The sequence below is a fragment of the Homalodisca vitripennis genome, chromosome 4 (assembly GCF_021130785.1).
Source record: "Homalodisca vitripennis isolate AUS2020 chromosome 4, UT_GWSS_2.1, whole genome shotgun sequence".
In the NCBI taxonomy this organism is placed as follows: Eukaryota; Metazoa; Arthropoda; class Insecta; order Hemiptera; family Cicadellidae; genus Homalodisca; species Homalodisca vitripennis.
The window spans coordinates 172,942,507-172,961,008 of record NC_060210.1 but is presented as its reverse complement, the minus strand read 5'-3'; the positions used below and the strand labels follow the sequence as shown (position 1 = coordinate 172,961,008).

General features: G+C 32.9%; 2 protein-coding genes across 6 annotated transcripts in view; one reads left to right on the top strand and one right to left on the bottom strand.

The window, feature by feature from the left end:
* The window catches only part of LOC124360658 (baculoviral IAP repeat-containing protein 2), a 51,461-nt gene extending 39,660 nt beyond the window's left edge, over positions 1–11,801 (bottom strand). The window contains exons 1-5 of one of the 5 annotated variants that reach the window (XM_046814471.1): positions 11,662–11,801; positions 10,762–11,262; positions 3,555–3,738; positions 617–769; positions 121–299 (exon numbers count right to left, since the gene is read on the bottom strand). In XM_046814471.1, the coding sequence (XP_046670427.1) occupies positions 121–299; positions 617–769; positions 3,555–3,738; positions 10,762–11,241 (996 nt within the window). In that variant the 5' untranslated portion in view covers positions 11,242–11,262; positions 11,662–11,801. Of the gene's footprint in view, positions 1–120; positions 300–616; positions 770–3,554; positions 3,739–10,761 lie in introns of all 5 variants that reach the window. The other 4 variants (XM_046814472.1, XM_046814473.1, XM_046814470.1 and 1 more) reach the window with 4 other exon arrangements.
* Positions 11,802–15,243: 3,442 nt separating this feature from the next.
* LOC124360657 (dnaJ homolog subfamily C member 21) lies at positions 15,244–17,521 on the top strand. Its single transcript, XM_046814469.1, has one exon. It carries the CDS (start codon positions 15,532–15,534, stop codon positions 17,296–17,298), a length of 1,767 nt encoding a protein of 588 aa, XP_046670425.1. The 5' UTR covers positions 15,244–15,531; the 3' UTR covers positions 17,299–17,521.
* The last annotated feature ends 981 nt before the right edge of the window (positions 17,522–18,502 follow it).

The window sequence follows — 18,502 nt, the reverse complement described above, 5'->3', positions numbered from 1 at the left end:
AACCAAAATTAACTAACAGAGTCAATTTACACATCTATTTAACAGGATTACAGCAGATAAACCTATGATCGAAAAAAAAATAAAAGGCCAAACTACTCCAGTAATTATAAAGTTAAGTACCTCAGGAAACACTGGTGGACGCTGGTGGATAGAATCATTGATGAAAGTCTCTCCCTTAATGAGCATAACAAAACCACAATCAGGGAACCAACGAGCGTGCTCTACCCATGGATCATCATTTGGGTCCCATTTGCCCAGCCCTCCATCACAATGGAAACAACGCACCTGATCACCACTGCCTGCAGAAACATTTACTATAATTAGCTATCCAGAGTTGGGGGACCAAAAAACATGATCTTTTAAAATTGTGCAAATGGATTATTTTTATAAATTAGATTTGTCAGCTTTTATTCACAACAATCTTTTAAAATTGTGCAAATGGATTATTTTTATAAATTAGATTTGTCAGCTTTTATTCACAACAACCATTATCTGTTATTCAGCAAGACGAAATGTAGCATGCTTTCAAAGTCCATAACAACAAAGAAATTTTTCTAGGACAAGAAGCTAAAGAAACCTTTATTACACTTAAAATTAATGTGAACTTGTACTGAACCTAAATAGTAAAATCCAGCCTCAGCTAAATCATCAGGAGTCTGCTTAGTGTCCTGTGGCCATGACTGATAAGTGGCCAGTCTGGCATCTTTGTTGGTGTATTTGGGATGTTTTGCTACTCTATGATTTTGAACTCCCAAAGATTTCATGATACCTGCAAATAAACAAAGGATAACAAAATCACATATTTACCTTAATATGATTAATTCTTATCTCATAATAATGTCAAAGGATAAATGAAATGTAACATAATAATTTATTTAGTTACATTAAAAAATGATTTTTATCATTTAAAAGTTATGCAAAATAATTTAATAGCATTTGTATTGGCTTTATGTCTCCGTGGTTAGACCTGCACTAATGTTTGGGGCTGTCGTCTGAATTGGCCAAAAACAGAGGCCAAGATGGGGTAGCTAGTCTGGTTAGCATCCAAAGGATGGCTTGCCTTGCTACCACTGAGGCCTTTCCAAGTATGCCAGGCGCAGCTTTAGACTCCTGCCTCAACCTTGCCCCTCAGCATTGTCATTCGAGCTAAAGCCAGGAGGAGTGCCTATTGTCTTCAGTAGGCTGCAAAATTAGCAACATAAATCAGGAGAATACTTTACACATAATCTCGGATCTGATGCTTAAAATATATTCCTTCAGCAAATCCTTCAGAACTGTGACATCTTCTAGGGAGGTTTGGTCAGAGGGAAAGAAATCTATTCCACTGGCAGAGTTTGATTGGTTTAAAAGTACGGCTCTAAAACAAAAAAATGGCTCAGGCACCGGAATGGTGGGGATGAGACCATGTAGGGAGCTGATGGTCCCTATGGGTCCACAGTCTTTCAAGCAGAAGTCACAGCCACTATTTGAACGTACTTGTGAGAATTTGTGTATAGAAGTAGGACGATTAGCATTTTCACAAATAACCAGGCAGTATTAAAGGAGTTTACTCGTGTGTGCTCAACTCTAAACTTGTCTGTGATTGCTGACAAGTTGTCTCTTCCCTAAGCAGAATCAACAATGTAACTGTTTGTTGGGTTCCTGGTCATGAAGAGGTCTTTGGAAACGAAAGAGCTGATGCACTGTCTAACTTGGGCTCAGGGTCCAACATGACGGAGCCTAACCCGTTGTTTGGTATTTCTAGATGTGAATCCTTTGGGGCTGTCTCAAAGTGGGTTCACACCAAACATGAGAAAAGGTGGAGACTGCATCCAGGTATGAGGATGAGCAGAATGGTCTTACAGTCGCCTTCCCCCACAGTTGCATCTAACCTTCTATCCTTAAGTAGATCCGTGACGGATCTACTCACAGTCTAATTACAGGACATGGTCACGTGAGGAACCAATTTCACAGAGTTGGCATTCTTTGGAAGGATTTCCTTAGTAGAATATGTGATGGGCAAGAAGAAACTATTGAATACCTGCTTTTTGACTTTCCTTCAATAGCAAGGGAGTGCTACGCCATCTTTGATAGTATGGACAAAGGTGCAGGATTTCCCCAGAAGGACCTGATCAGGTGTTTTCGGTAGTTTGTAGAACTACTGAAACTGTAAACTAGTTGACCTCGTGGTATATTTCCGGGGTATGCAAAAGGCCCTTGAGACTCATGTGCATGGCAATAGGCTACCCTTAGAAAAAGAATCCACTTCAAATAATCGTGTCCCTAGTGTACTAGATAACTGTAGCGTTTTTAAAGCTACATTGGTTGATTATTTTTAATTAAAACTTAAATTAAATGAGCATTTTGGGAAAGAAATATTGGGATTTAATTTTAATTAGATTGTGAGAAGTTAGGATAAAAACGAATATGTAATCCTTTGGCAAGTTAGTTCTGGTAACTTTAAATTATTAGGAAGGTGGTTCACTGCCTTGAATTGATCAGAACTTGTCTTGTACTGCAGTTACATTAGATCTGAGAAGGCTATTGTTCTCAAGTTGGATACGGCTGGGCCAATGAGAGAACGTCGCGTATGTCCATCAGAAGGGGAGGAAGGGGAACTATAAAAACCACCAGCTCATAATTTTCGCCCTTCTTTTTGTTATTATCGTGAATTAAGTTGATTACAGTGCGCCATGTTTCTAAATTTTTTTCCGTGAGGGATTTTGAGGAAAAATTAAATTTATAGAAACTACAGAGCAATCTGCATAACTGATTCTTGATGAACAATAAAGCACAATAGAATCAAACAAGGTACATTTGGTTCAAACTTGCAAGAAAAGTGAATTAAAATTGAACTTTGTTAATAACTTTGATTGAAATTTAATATTTAATTGGAACTGTTTTATTGTGAATTATTAATTGGAAATTAATTGAACTTTAATAATTGTTTGAGAGAGTTGTATCTGAATTGCAGACATGAAAGTTAAGGTAGAACTAGTAGAAAGAGAAGTTTGATTTTTTTATTTTTGAATTTTGAGTGAACTTAGAAGTGAACATTTTTATTTTAGTTATTTCCAAGTGGCATTTGATTTTTATTTGAAAGCTTTATTATTTTATTTCAGAAGAGAGCTCTGATTTTTTTAGTTTGATATATTAGACTGAAATTTATATTTCTTGCCAAAGGACCTTTTTAGTACTAATAATCGGTTTGTCAATTCTTTGTGGAAAATAGAATGATGAAACAATTCTGAAACATTTGCCAGTTTAAAATAAATCCATTATTTTATTTAGAACTGTGATTTTTATTTTAGACAAACCAGGTAATATTTAATAGTTAACAATTTAGTAATAAATTTTACTGAATATTCACTCAGAGCTTACTAATAAAAAAATATTTAGTATCGTCTTGGAAGTCTGAATATTAACATCTACAATCCAAGTCGTTATATTGACATTATTGATTTAATTATTGCTGGGATGTCTAAACTTATCACAAGATGTCATGTAACTGTTATTATATTAGTCATATAACAAAATTATGAACATTGAAAAGAACACATATTATCAATACTTACTATCTGAACAAGCACCTAAACCTTCTCGGAAAGTTATTCCTAAAGAATTTACACTGTCTGGTACACTTCTACATGAATATGATTGTAAAAAGCTGCAGCCTGGGGAGTGGCGTTTGTGCTCCTCCAGTGGGTTGTCTCCAGTTTCCCAGCGACCGATAATTACAGAACAAAATGGGCAGCTCACCTACAACAGACCTTTCACAATCACTGTAGTTCTAGTTAAATAAATACAGATCTGGTACAGTCATGAGTGAATAAAAGATAATATCCTGTTCCTTTTCTGATTATATTAGTAACAATGTTTGTTATAATAATAAAAAGAACAAGTTTAAAAATACAATATTGAATTTCTTTTATTTACTCAACATTTATTAGAATAAGTAAAAATAAAATATTGCAGCTTTTTTAGTATTTTACACTATTTCCATTCACAAACTTTAGTATTCAATCAGTACAATAACTAATTCTTTCTGTTTTTGATCTGCTGAATGGTGACATATTATTGACAGATTAGTACCATTACTGGGAAATAAACTGTATTTTTATTGTATTGCAGCAAACAAATTTAATTTCCTTAAGAACTTTTTAAGCTCTTTCAAAATTTTGGGCTTGAGCCCCCTGAACCTTCCATTACATACACCCACGATTCAACATCATGTTTTTTTTCAGTTTTAGCATCCTTAGGAGGATATAAATCAATTCTTAAACCTTCATGTTACTGTTGAGTTGTATACATTATGTGTACAGTACTGTTGTATACATAACGATTGCAACCATCTGTAATCATATTATCCTTTCAAATCATCCATAGGACACATAGGCAGACATACAAAAATGAAATTACCACATAACGATTGATAGGCTTCACTGATGATCAACCAATTAATCAAAACGCTTCTGCTTTTTATTTATTAAAAAATATTTTTTTTTCAGTAACAATTATTTCATAAAGCCACCTCCGTTAAGGAATAGCGGTCTGGGGTGCTTCTTCATGTGGCAATCTCCAAAATATTCTGGTAATGTAAAAAAGCAATAAGGTGGGCTTGAATAGGACCTAGAGAGAGCTGCAGAAACATTTTTTAAAACTAGAAAATATTGACAATAACATCCATCAAAATCCTAGAAACCATACTTTGCTGCACTTAGATGAAGATGAAATGGAGCTAAATTCAACTGAATCACCTTCCTATTATACTTGTGGTGTGTGTAAAATTAATCTTTGAAGCTGTAGTCCTATCTAGACTTCAGAGCCATCTACTAAATGGAGCATACTGTTGGAGTTTAACAACAACGGCGCTCACAAAGCTAGTTGAATGCATTATTGACAATTTAGAAGCTGGAAAAGTTTTGGCCAATGTATTCCACGATCTCAGCAAGGTTTTAGATTGCCTTGATCATGGCCTGGCTGTGATATCCCTGGGAATCACAGACACTGCTCTGTGTTGTCTTTTAGACTACTTGCACGGTCATACATAAGTAGTGGAGCTGAAACAATAAAAGAATACTCATAAAAAAACTACCAGGTTATCACCCTTGATGAAAAATAAAGGCATTCCTCAGGGTTTGGTACTGGATCCAGTGATATTTGTGCTACACACTGAAGATTTTAGTAAATACAGAGGCTTTTTGTCATCCTACCATGCATGTGGATGGCACTGTTATCTCCAATAACAGATCAGTTGAAGCACTGGAGATATCGACTTACATAGCTATGCATTAGTGTAGAACGTAAAAATATAGTTTTTATTTCAATATATAATAATGATAAAAAGTTGCCTTTTGCTATTATTTAATCAATTTTAAAGTTTAAACATGATTGGAGTAGGGTAAGAGGTACCGCAAAGGGTTAGAAATTGTGACTTTTTTCGTGAAATTTATCGAATTTCAATACATTCTTATCTGAACTAAAAATTGCTGTATTTTCCTATTTCAGGGCTTCTCTAGCAAGTATGGTTCTTAAAGATGTGGGAATGATTTATGAAGAGAACAATAGTAACATCATTGACAGGATGAAAATTCGAAGAGCTAGAGCCAGTAATAAAAAAAAGGCAGTTGCAACCAGTGTCAACAATAAAGTTGGAGAGAATAAAGGGTTGTTTTTTTGATGGCAGAAAGGATAAGACAAACGTTAAAGAGAAAAAAGGGAACAAATTTTACAGAAAGACTGTCGAAGAACACGTTTTGTTAGTTGAAGATCCTGGTTCTTTATTGGCGCACATTGCTCCTACCTCCAGTACAGGTGAAGGCATCAAAGAAAGTATTATTGAGTACTATGTAACTATGATTTGAACTGGAACAACAGTGTAACTGTAATTGGATGTGAAGGCACTGCTACAAACACTGGAGCTAAAAATGGTGTTATCGCTTAATTAGAAAAGAACATTCTCAAGTCTTTGCATAATATGTTAATGTGTAATAAAGTGGATAATATGTTTCATTGCAACTAGTTGACACTGCACCACCTGTTTTGTGCATTAGATAGAAAAACAAAAGGACCTAATGAGTTCGGAGGAGTATTGGGCTATGCTTCAGTAGTTACGTACTCACTAATTGAGGACAACCTTCCGGACCTAGAAGTGAAACAAGATCTAAGTACCGATCAAAAGTATTTACTTGAAATGTGTATATCAATCTCAAGTGGAATCTGCCTCCCTGATCTAGCTATGAAGAAACCAGGAAAGTTAGACATTCACGATGGCTGATGGTTGCTAGTCGCATTCTCCGGTTATATGTTGGAACAGAGAATCCTTCAGAAAACCTGAAAACTTTAACAGATAAGGTGTGCGTTCCTATTTGGTGTCACATTAAGCTGAAGCCCTTTTGTGTAAATGAAGCCAAACACTTATGGAGACTGATTTCATGTTCACGTTACCTTTCCGACGAGAACCTCAAAATAATCAACTCAGCTATTCAAAGAAACGACTACTACTCTCACCCTGATAACATGCTGCTCTACATGTTAAGTGATGAGAGAAAACACATTAGAGAGTAAGGCCTCTGACGACTTTTGAAGACAAGGTCAGAACAGAAGAATAAGGTACGGAAGTTTGTGATACCTAAACTAAGCTGAAGATTACATCGACATTGTCAACTGGGCTGACGTAACAATAACAGAACCACCAATGACAAAGCACGTGACTGATGAGAACTTAGCCAAGTACATAAGTGAATCAAGAGAAAATGGCCTGTGCATTCTATTGATTTTTCACGTTTTCCCTGTCACACCAAGCAGTGGAAAGAGTAATCAAGCTTGTAACAGAATCATCACTCTTTGTTTGCGGTCTCGAAGAAAGAAATGGATTGTCAAAGCCAGAATTGCTTCACACAAGATGATGGTAAAATTTGAAACAAAGAGACACTTTACCTAAAATGTATAATTGAGAACATTAAATATTGATTTAGCTTTGTTACAATGTTTCATTTGCCTATTATTTGTATTTTATGAATATAAATGTGTTTAATGAATAGAATGTGACTTTATTACAGAGGTTAATACCTTTTCTACTCTTTCATTTCGTTATATTCTTTAATAAATTTTAGGCAAAGACCTTTACAATATTATATCTACCAATATCTTCTTAAAGCAAAGCCAAAATACATTTTTTAAATAAACTTAGTTTTTTTAAGTATTAACACCTACTAAGTGGGCCTATAAAATAATGATAGCAGCAAATTGCTCAGTTTTAAATAATTACATTGAAATAATAAATATAAAATAGGCCTACCATAAAAAATGTATAGACAAAAAAACTATTTTTAAGGTCTTTGCAACCTCTCAAGATGTGTTTCTAACAAAATAAAACTTTGTAGGTATCTTACATAAAAAGACAAATTTTTTCACTATTAGAATGTGTTAAACAGAAAACTATTTTGTGCCCTATACCAATGTTCCACCCTACTATGCATATGGTATATGAATTGCATAAACAATAACCTTGTGCTCAATAAAGATAAATCAAAACAACTGACAGTGGGGTCACAAAAATACTGCCTGGTTTACTAGTATCATATACATATATATATATATATATATATATATATAATTTCAATAAACATTGAATCGCAAAAAGTACTTGCTCCGCCGGGAGTAAGTACTTTTTGCGATTCAATGTTTATTGAAATTAAATAAGGCTATTGCCATTTATACAATTTAATGTATATATATATATATATATATATATATATATATATATATATATATATATCATTTGATGAATAGCTTTTTTAAAATAATGTTTTTCCTAAATTCTTGCAGTTTGAAGTCAAATGTTAACTTTGGTTGAATAACGAAATTCTATGAGAATGGAAAATGCCAGTGGCACTCTAAGGGTTAAACAAAAATGTATAAATAAAAAACACTAAAATTTATTATTATTTAATTTTTACTCTTGAATTTTTTTTTATTAAAATAACATTTTGGTTTATACATTAACTACTAAAGAGGCTGGAGGCAAAGATGATGAGACTCGTATTATCAGAAGCTGGTTGCAGAAACAACATTGCATAAATGGTTAGAGTAGTATTGGCATTTATATGTTCATCTAACAGTTTTCAGGAACTTTACTAATCTAATAGAAGAGTTTTATTTAGAAATGTCACAGTAAGCATGCAATGTTTCAATCACCATAGCTAAAAATAAATAATTATGACATGAATAATGTAATTGCAATAATGAGATAGTTTCCAGTTTCTTGGACAGGTGTACAATGGAAGTTATTAGCAGTTGAGTTTTTGAGCGAGAGTCTATGACTGTTGATGCTATAAGGCAGGTAGGGTCTGCGGCGTAGCGGGCCAGCGGTAAATAAATAGAGATAAATACTGGAAAAAAGATTTAGATTTAACTATTCAACCAACTTTAGAAGTCAAAATTTCAAAATTCATACAAAAATATTGCTCGTAAAATGTCCTACAAATTATGATTTTAAAATTTATATAGGAGTTTCATTCTGTAATTTTGTTATTATAAATAAAATAATTGTTCTGCTTCATACATCAAATTCTCTGATCATCTAGTTTACAATTCAGCTTTCAAAATTAATATCGGTTAAAAATCGAACGAAAAACAAAAAAAATTAATTTTGCTTCATTTTGGTGCTGCTCTGTGAAGACTCAGTTAGGAACTAAACTAATAACTAATAGTGGTACGTTTAGCCTTAATTTAAAAGTAGGACATTGTTTTTTATAGGTCATCCATCAAATTTGTAATGCTTTGATTCTAGTTTTAAGAGTAAATAAATCTTCCTATTTATTTTTCTAATCTATTTCCTTTAGGTTTTATTGTGCAATGTCATCATTTAAAAGGTATTTCGGTACTTATAATATTTACATTAGCTATGTTAGCTATAACAATCTAAAATCACTTCTCCTAAAATAGTATGTTTCTATATCGTGAAAGAATTATTAGGAGGTCGCAATATTGCAAAGTATCTGATAACATATTTGAAATTAGGTTAGGTTACATCCCAAATAAGGGAACTGTGGGAATCAGTATTTCTGGGTGGGAGAGATAACACGCTAAGGAGGGGTAGGTATAGGTGGGGCGTATAATTGGAGTACCAATATTCACACAATAAAAGTACAAGGAATTATAGAGGTCAGAGTAGGGCTATGTACTTTACATGATTAATGAGTTTTTTGGTGCTTTTCATCATTTTGCAACAGTTTCTACCTCTATAGTGGTTTGATTGTCGTTTTTTCCTATGTGCTTTCAGTCTTTGTTTACCAATACGCATATTATTCACACATCTTGTTACTAAATTATTTTTCCCTGTTTCTTGATTAAGTTAGTTAGATTTTGCTGCTTAAGTTAGTACATTATATAAATAAAGGTGTTGTTTTTGAGTGTTTTCGTCACCATTAATTTTGTATTTAAGTTGTGTTGTGTTTGGTAGTAAACTTCTTGAACCTTGGAGAAGGGATTTACCTTCTACATGTGAAGAAAATGTTTTATCTATGAACAATATGTGTAGTGGATGCTATATCAAGTTATGTTATATTGTGTTTTTAGTTTGACATGGAATTTTAAAATTTCGGTACTTTGGGATTATACCGACCACACCCAGACATGAATCGTTATTTCACATTTCGTTTCTACTGATTACTAGATTAGCGTAGAACAATATTTCGTCAATATAAAACAGGAATTGTCTTATCGCAAACACCTCCCCATCCTCAGACAGAGGTCAAAGTCGAGCGTCTAGTAGATAACGTGATTGCAGAGTCTCGCCGCCCGTTCAGCTGGTGCATCGCTTTGTTGTACTTCCGTGTTTTACCTCTACATTTCTCCAAACACAAAAATTCAACAAAAACAAACATTTACCAAACTAAACTTTTTATTAAAAAAACACTCAAAACTTGTTTTTATTCTTGATCACATTCCGCCACCCAAAATGCGAGTGCCTCCGGCCATCAGCGCGGGCTTCGGCAGCACCTTCGGTGCTGCCTCGCGCTGATGTCGACGAAAGAAAAACATCCCTCGAGATAGTACCTATCAGTAAAATATCAAATTCTAGAGGGGCTAATCAGAAATATAAATTGAATTGTAATGGAAAGGCAATGATGTACCGTGCAAATCACGTGATGCCCGCGCGGCCTGCCGTAATCAGGATTCTCGAGAAAGATAAGATAACAGCGACAACAATACCGATCACAATACCTGGAAATGCTTGTAAGTTTGTAATTTTGTAATTGAAGAGTTGTTTTTTCGTTCTATCATGTTTGTTTCTATAAATTTCTATTTTTGTGTTCTTCATACTGGTGTGGTCGGTATAATCCCAAAGTACCAAAATTTCTTTTCTTTGTGCAACAAATTATATCCTCTAGGATACACTGTTGTTTAGTTTTTTTTTTTTTTAGATGGGTTTAATATAGATAGGTAAATGTAATATTTAATGAACATTAATGATCAGTCCTTTGAAATTTTATATTTTACTGAACAGTAGTATCTCAAGGTAGGGACTGAGATGGCCGGAAGCATTAATGTTAGCTTGTTCAACTAGGTACTAGGCCTAGTGCATTTTACGTGATAGAAAACATTTTTCGGTCTTTCCAAAATGTACTTGTCATCTGACTTGTTTTAATATAATTTCTTGTAATTTCCTTTATAAAAAATAACAAATATTGTGAAGTATCTAAAATATACATTTATTTAAAATTCTTTTATTATCGTAAAAAAATCTCTTTTTCAAAGCCTAATTGGTATTCTTACCTTATCTCCTTGCTGAAGGTAATAAAAGCCCGCTTTAGACAAACTCTGAGGAGAGACGATAAATGATATAGGCCAGTTCACATATGTATTCAAACGAGCTGCTTCATCATACATTTGGTCTTGGTTAGACTCTACATCAATACTTCCAGCATTAAGAACACCATCTCCTGCTGGTCTATTGTGCAAAGTAATTTCTTCTGTATTTGAACTGTGACCTTCATTAGGTCTACTTGTAAATGGTACATTTCCTGAAAGGGCAGGACTTAAAACAAAAGGACAATTGGGATCCAAAGCTCTATGCCGGGTCATAACTTTATCATTATAATTCCATTCCGATATTCTTCCACCACAGCTGAAGCACTGTACTTCTAAATCTTGCCCCATGTAATAAAATCCAGCTTTAGCAATTCTTCTTGCATCCACAGGAGCATTTGTTGGCCAACTTCTAAATGTTCGTAAACGACTTTCTTCATAATTCATTTTGGACAGCCCATTTAAAAACTAAATCAAAATTTTGCACTCTTCATCACTAGTTAAATCTAAAGAAAGTAATACCTAGCAGTTTTGAAAAGCCAGATGTATATTATTGGATAAGTATGAACATTTACATACCCTGTCAATCAATATTAACAAAACATAAGCAAGCTAAGACACATTACTGATTAATTAGAAAATGATTAAGAGATAATTTATCAAAAATTCTAAATTACCAACACATTAATTTGTTATTTGGGTTATCGTACCCTACTTCTAAGTTAATCTATAGGATATGATAATAAAACACTAGTTCGTATTTTGAACATATAAAGCGAATTACAGAATTATAAATATGTTGTAATTAAAATAATAGATTGATAAATAATCTGATCTTTAACACTTAAACCAAAGACAATAATTAACCCAGGCACTTCGGTATTGTTTTCCTCTTCAATTAACAACACTATACTATCATCATCATCAACATTGAACAATTGAACATAACAAACATACGCAAACCTTGATTACGCCTACTGCTCTTGCTTTGAAATATTTTGTTTTTTTGAACTACAGTATTACTATTTTTTTTCATAACTATTACATATTTCTGTATTAAATCTAATTTTTTTACAGAAAGTACTCCAAAAAAAAGTTCTGAAAGCTAATAATTTGTTTATGATATAGCATTGTTTTAGTTTTGCAAATGCTTTGATTCAATTTAAAGAAAATTCCTCGGTTAGCCCATTATGTAATATAATACTAATGTGTATGCAGAATTGGTGCCAGTATCTAAAACAGTACACATTTCATTGGCCAAGCCAACTGAGAAGTGAGAACTGACATGCCAGCTTAGTCATATGGTGTTTGTATCAAACATATTTGTATTTTAACAAAGTAATGTACTACATTGCTATATGTTACATTAAACATTTAACTTTTTATGTGTAGTCATTCAACAAATCTGTTATAATGCATTTATACAATTAATTATAAAGGACTATGCATAAATAAATGTTTGCCATTGCTATTTAACTTAATAACATAAAGAATACTTATTGAATATAAATTTATGCAGTTTTGTCCAGCTCTCTCAAGAAGCAGAGTAATGTTTTGGTGTGGTGTGTAGTAGTATTTTGTAATACTTAGATACCCAATACTTAGATAAACCAGATTCACAATTTGGTTTACGAGTTGGAAGCTCTACAACTGATATTGTCATAGAAGCTTTTAACCATATCCTTAAAGCTTTTTATAATAGGGAATCAGTTGCTTTGTCACTTCTAGATCTGACGAAAGCGTTTGATACAATCAGTTATAGTTTCATCATACTAAGTCTTTACGGTATTTCTAAAAGTGATTGTAGTATAGGTTTGTCTTATCTTGGAAGCAAGCAGCAAAATGTTTATATGGAAAACTCCCTTTTATTTGTGTTAAAATTTGTATCCCTCAAAGGCCGTACTAGGTCCATTTTCTTTTCTATAATAATAAATTATCTGCCTAGGATTTAACCATAAACTTAGTCCTCTTTGTAAATGATACTTCAATGTTTGCTAGTGGGAGGAACACATTAGGTTTACATGCACCATCTGAATCTGTACAACTAGAAGCAACGACTTGGTTTACTTCTAAAAAGTTGCGCTTTAGTTCAGATAAATCCCAAAACCTCCTATTCAGGGCCGTATTTAGAAAATACAGGCTATTCTCCACCAGTGGTGCAGGCCCTGGGTTCGTGGTTTGGGGGGTACCCTACAATAAAAGGGAGTCCGGGGGTTCTCCCCCTGAAAATTTGAAAAATTAGGTTCAAAATTGTGGTTTTTAAGGGAATTTGAATGGTATATTTTGTGTTGTTTAGCCTGAAAATATTAATGCTTCGTCAGTTATAACATGTTTTATCCATATGAATGAGAAAATGTAAGGCTTTAGATAACTTTAAAATCTTTAATTTACAACTCAGGTTATTTTAGGTAAAGATAAGCTACAAAAGAAGGTAAAATTAACTTTAAGACTATAATGCACATTGGTAAGCGAACAAGAAAAGTAAAGTACAAGTACATTTTAAGTACTTATAAATAAATCTTTAGTCATAATTAAATGAACTGCAAATCATATTCACTTCAGTCACTCTTGCTGATTGGTTTCCGCAACGATGTTGTCATGGTTGATTTGTCTCAGAATATCGTGGTCTATACTAAGCAAGGCCAAAACGTTTAACCTGTCTTCTGGTATAGAAGTTTGCCAAAATCACAGACGTGGCTGTTTAAGAACTATGGCGCACGTGCTTAACATTCGTAATCAAGAGAGTGGTTTCTTTGACCTATCAAATAAAATTGTCAAAAGAATTATCAATTATATCACAGTCTCACTAGCTTTCATTTTAATCCGGTGTTTATAACATGGTTATAAACGTAATGTAACTTAATGACAATGCAGCTCTACGCCGCTACCGCTAACATTTTGTTTAGAGGACGAGGATTAGTGGTGATGTGTAGGGGTGAGTCACAGTCAAGTACCAACATGAATCCTTGCTCGCACTCACGCAGGTGTGGCACCCTCTCCTCACACCGGTGTGATATACTTCAAACGCACGCTGCTCTACTCCTAATGTCACCATACACTAGCCTTGTACGTTCACAATCAAGGTTTTGTATCAAGTATGTACGCACGACTTACTATTTACAATAATAACATATGTGACCAATGACAATATTTTGTAATTGTATTGTGATGCAGGCCCCTAAGCGCGCTTATGTCACCTATGCTTAATTCGGCCCTGATCATATAGAGCTTTTCCATGAATGATGTGCAGTCAGTAAAACCTTTGAAAATCTAGATTATTTCTAAGTTGATCTAGTCAGAACAAATTGAAAAACTACTAATGGAAATCTATAGAATAAGTGTTTAGTTGTAGAAATTGATAGACATAATCTTATTTAATAAAATGATACTTTGGACTGTTCCAATCACGCATCTCATATGGCTTAATTCTGTAGGGATATTCTTTTGTATTGCAGACTAAAAGTACAGAAAAATGTTACGAATTTTATCCGAATTAAAAATGCTTATTATGCTTTTACATTGTGTAAAAGTATTTAAGCAATTTCTGATATATTATCATTAAAAGTTTTATTGTAAAATTACCGTGTTTAATTTATAACCAAACGTATCAATTCAGTCATTGCATTTAACAATTAATTATTTACCGTTTGAACGGTTCTGACAATCGATACTTTTCGATTGTAACCTCTCGCAATCGCGCATCAGATCAGCATCACTATTTGACTAGTAACTATTCAATAGGGAAGAACTGGATCGCTGTAAAATAAGATTCTTTATGTAGGCTCATGCGATTCTTAATGTTTTTTTGCCGGATGAATTCTGGGCAGTTTCTGGAATTACTGCTGTGTTCTCCGCTGCAGGGAACACATTTCAGTATTTTGTTACAATATCCGTCATGGAACGGCTCTGCACAGTTTCGACATAATCTTTTGTTGTTACAAGGGAATTTGCTACGTGCCCATAGGAGAAGCATCGGTAGCATTGCCTTACCGGTATTTGGTAAGGTTCTATCCTCATCAATACGTGATTAAGTTTTATTTCTTTTGGTAGTACGTCAGAGTCAAATGTTATTTTCATGTAGTGTGTGTCTTTCTGGGATAGGAAAGCTTGATGGGCCCCTAGCAAAGAAAAGTGACCCACCTTTTCCATCCTGAAAACCCTTCTTATCTTAGATATCCTGATCTTTTACAACACTACAAAGATAAAAAAAAAACACTAGGAATTATGTTGAGTTATATATGTATGTTAAAAGTCAACCTATTGACTACTGATTAACAAAAATTCATAAGTCAATAACCATTATGTAACACTAACTTATGTTTGTTGTATCCAATTGTAGATCATCATAATCAACAATTCAATCTAAGGGTGAAGCAACCACAGAAGTGAAATACGAGGCTTCATGGATATAAAGACATAACCTAAAAGAAGACGAAAAAAAGACTAGTGACTAGTTCCATTGCATGTGTATTATGTGTGGTTGTTGTTGGTTAGGAAGAAACATTAACTTAGTGATTAATAGTTTAAATATAATTAATTTAGTGTGAAATTATCTATAATTTAGTATTCATTTCAATATTTGTGTTCTTAAGTTCGTTATTAAATAACATGGGAACATAATTATTATATATTCAAAGCAAAGAAGTAATATTTGGAACAACTGGATTGTAAGTAATCAGACTGTCACATTACAAGCCTAATAGGCCTAGTTAAACAAATACTTAAAATTCCTAGATTATGAAGTGTTATTACGATGTTTTGGGAATCCCTCGTGATTCTAGTGAAGATGAGATAAAAAAATCTTACAGAAAATTAGCTTTGCAATGGCATCCAGATAAAAATCCCAACAATGTTGAAGAAGCTAAAATTCAGTTTCAACTAGTTCAACAAGCTTATGAAGTATTAAGTGATTCTCATGAGAGGGCTTGGTATGATAAACATAGAGAATCAATTTTAAGAGGCGGTCTTGGGTCAAATTATGATGATAGTGCGTTGGATGTTTTCCAATATTTTACATCTAGTTGTTTTGCTGGTTACAACGATGATGAAAAAGGTTTTTATAGTGTTTATAGGGAAGTTTTCAATAAAATTGCTGCTGAGGACTCAGGATTTCACTCTGGTTCAGACAGTGATTTTGAAATACCTACCTTTGGAAAGTCTGACAGCAGCTATGAAGAAGTTGTGCACCCTTTTTATAGTTTCTGGCAGGGATATTCTACTAAAAAATCATACGCTTGGTTAAATGTTCATGATATTACAGAAGCTCCTAATAGAAAAGTTGTAAAAGTTATGGAGAAAGAAAATAAAAAGGTTCGTGATAAAGCCAAGAAAGAGCGAAATGAAGAAATAAGAAATTTGGTTACGTTTGTTAAAAAGAGAGATAAGCGTGTACAAGCACATTTGAAGTACAAGCAAGAAAAAAAGAGTAGTGATCTTAAAAAATCCGAAGAACAAAGACAAAACAGACTTAAAGAAAGAAAAGAGGAATTGGCTAGCTATCAAGAATCTGAGTGGTCCAAGTTTTCAAATTTAAAAAAGGAATTAGAAAATATAGAATTAAATGTAGCACATCAGTTTGGTGATATTTCAGATACTGAAGAATCTAACGATGAATATGATGAATTAGAAACAGATAGGCCTAGGCCAACAATTAAAAATGAAACCTTACATTGTATTGCATGTAATAAAATATTTAAAACCATAAAAGCTTTCCAAAATCATGAAAATTCAAAAAAACACAAAGAAAACATTGCTATCTTAAAATTATATCAGGGAAATGAAGATATTTTACTCAGTGAATCTGATAGTTGTTCAGAACAAAGCCATAATGAAGATTCAAGGGTATTAAATGAAATTGAACACACACCATTGGAAAAAAATAGAACTTCAGAATCCAGCGATTCACAGTCCCTGGAAAGACAAATTAATGAAGAACTTCCTAAGAAAAAAGATAAAAGGACCAAAAAGAAGAATAAGAGAATGGTTTCTCAGTCTCTACTAGATGTTGATGAAGACTTGAGTGATGCAACATATCTAGAAGATTTAATACAAAATGACAGCAAAAGAAATAGAAAGAAAATTCTTCAGCAACAGACTATTTTAAATTCAAAGAGAGAAAATAAATGTAATGAAGTAGACATTGAAGAAAATATGAATTTAATTAAAAGTGATATGCAGTGTGAAAACATTGAAGGAGAAATGACAGCCTCAGGATGTGCAAATTTTACAAATAAGAACCAATTGGAAGAACATGAAAACAGCACTAAAAGTAATTGTATTTCTGAACAAAAATCAAATATTGCAGCCAGCAAGATAAACCAACTTAAAGAAAGTGAAAACAAGGTTAAAAGTGAAACTATATGTATCACATGTAGGTGTTCATTTAAATCTAAAAACAAACTATTCGATCACTTGAAGAAATCAGGACATGCTGTTGGCTTAGCAAAAAGTGAAGAGAAAGTGTCAACAAAATCAAAGAAACGGTTAAAAAATAGCAAAAAGTAAAACTTTTAGTGTATTTAAATTCACTACAGTCTGTAAATAATAGTCCATTGTCTATTACTGAAATAAAACTATATAAGATTGATTGAAAAAGTAGTCTTATTATGGAACTTCATGCTGTGGTATGGTATTTCAATTTTTCATAAATTATGAAATACATTCTGGAAGTTTGTTATGCATTTTAGTAGTAGAAATTAACATGTATAAAATAAATAATCCAACTTTATTTGTGCATTAAATTATTTCAATGAAATTATTGGTTCACATTTGAATTAATGTTTATTTTTAAAGTTCTAGAATAAAATAATTTACAATTTAAAATTTCTAAAACTTGTATCCTTGAAAATAATTTGAGTTTATCTCTTGAAATAGTTCTTTAAATATATATCTATATATTTTTGTATATTTTAAATCTATGAATGGAGCTATATTATTTATATATTTAAATTGTAGACTAATGTTTAATAATCTTCTAAGGGGGTCCTATTAATGTATATATTATTAAGCCACAAGGGCATTTTTTCACACACTAAAAGTATACCATGAGGTCCACCAGTTTCAGCAGAACTGCCAGAAACAACCGATAAGATCCTTCTGGGAAAATTCACCACCCTTGTCTATACTACCAAAGATGGCATAACGTTCCCTTGCTATTACAGGGCATTAATAATCATAAGAATTTCATGCATATTAGTATCAGACAAGTGTTTACATATTAGTTAAAAGTTTAAAGGATATTTTAGCTAGGTAGGCTACTATCCAAAAGTGATAATGTGTAATTTTCAATGAGTTGAATTTGGTCAACACCACATGACACATGAGGTGGTGTTAGTCTCACTAAAATTCCAGAACGGCTGGACTGATTTGTCTAATTTTATTTTGAAATTTTTGTAGAAGTCCAAGGTTTAAATGGTGAGAAACATTGGAAAGATTTCTCAGAATATTTAATCAGTCTGGAAAATAATTATAATATTTACAACACGTTATCCAAAGTTAACTGACTCTAAACAGCTGTTAACACTTTCAGCTGAAGTTCACACAAGTGGCTGAAATATTTGTCTACATTTACATTTTAGTAAATATTGAATAATTATACAGCGCTTGATCAGTAATGTTATGCAGATTGCAAGAACCTAATTTTTATTTTAGATTGCACCAGTGACGAATAAACCATCTAATACATTAAAAATAATATTTAAAACAGTGT

Coding starts and splice junctions, on each gene's coding strand:
- LOC124360657 (XM_046814469.1), top strand. CDS start 15,532: ATGAAGTGTTATTACGATGTTTTGGGAATCCCTCGTGATTCTAGTGAA.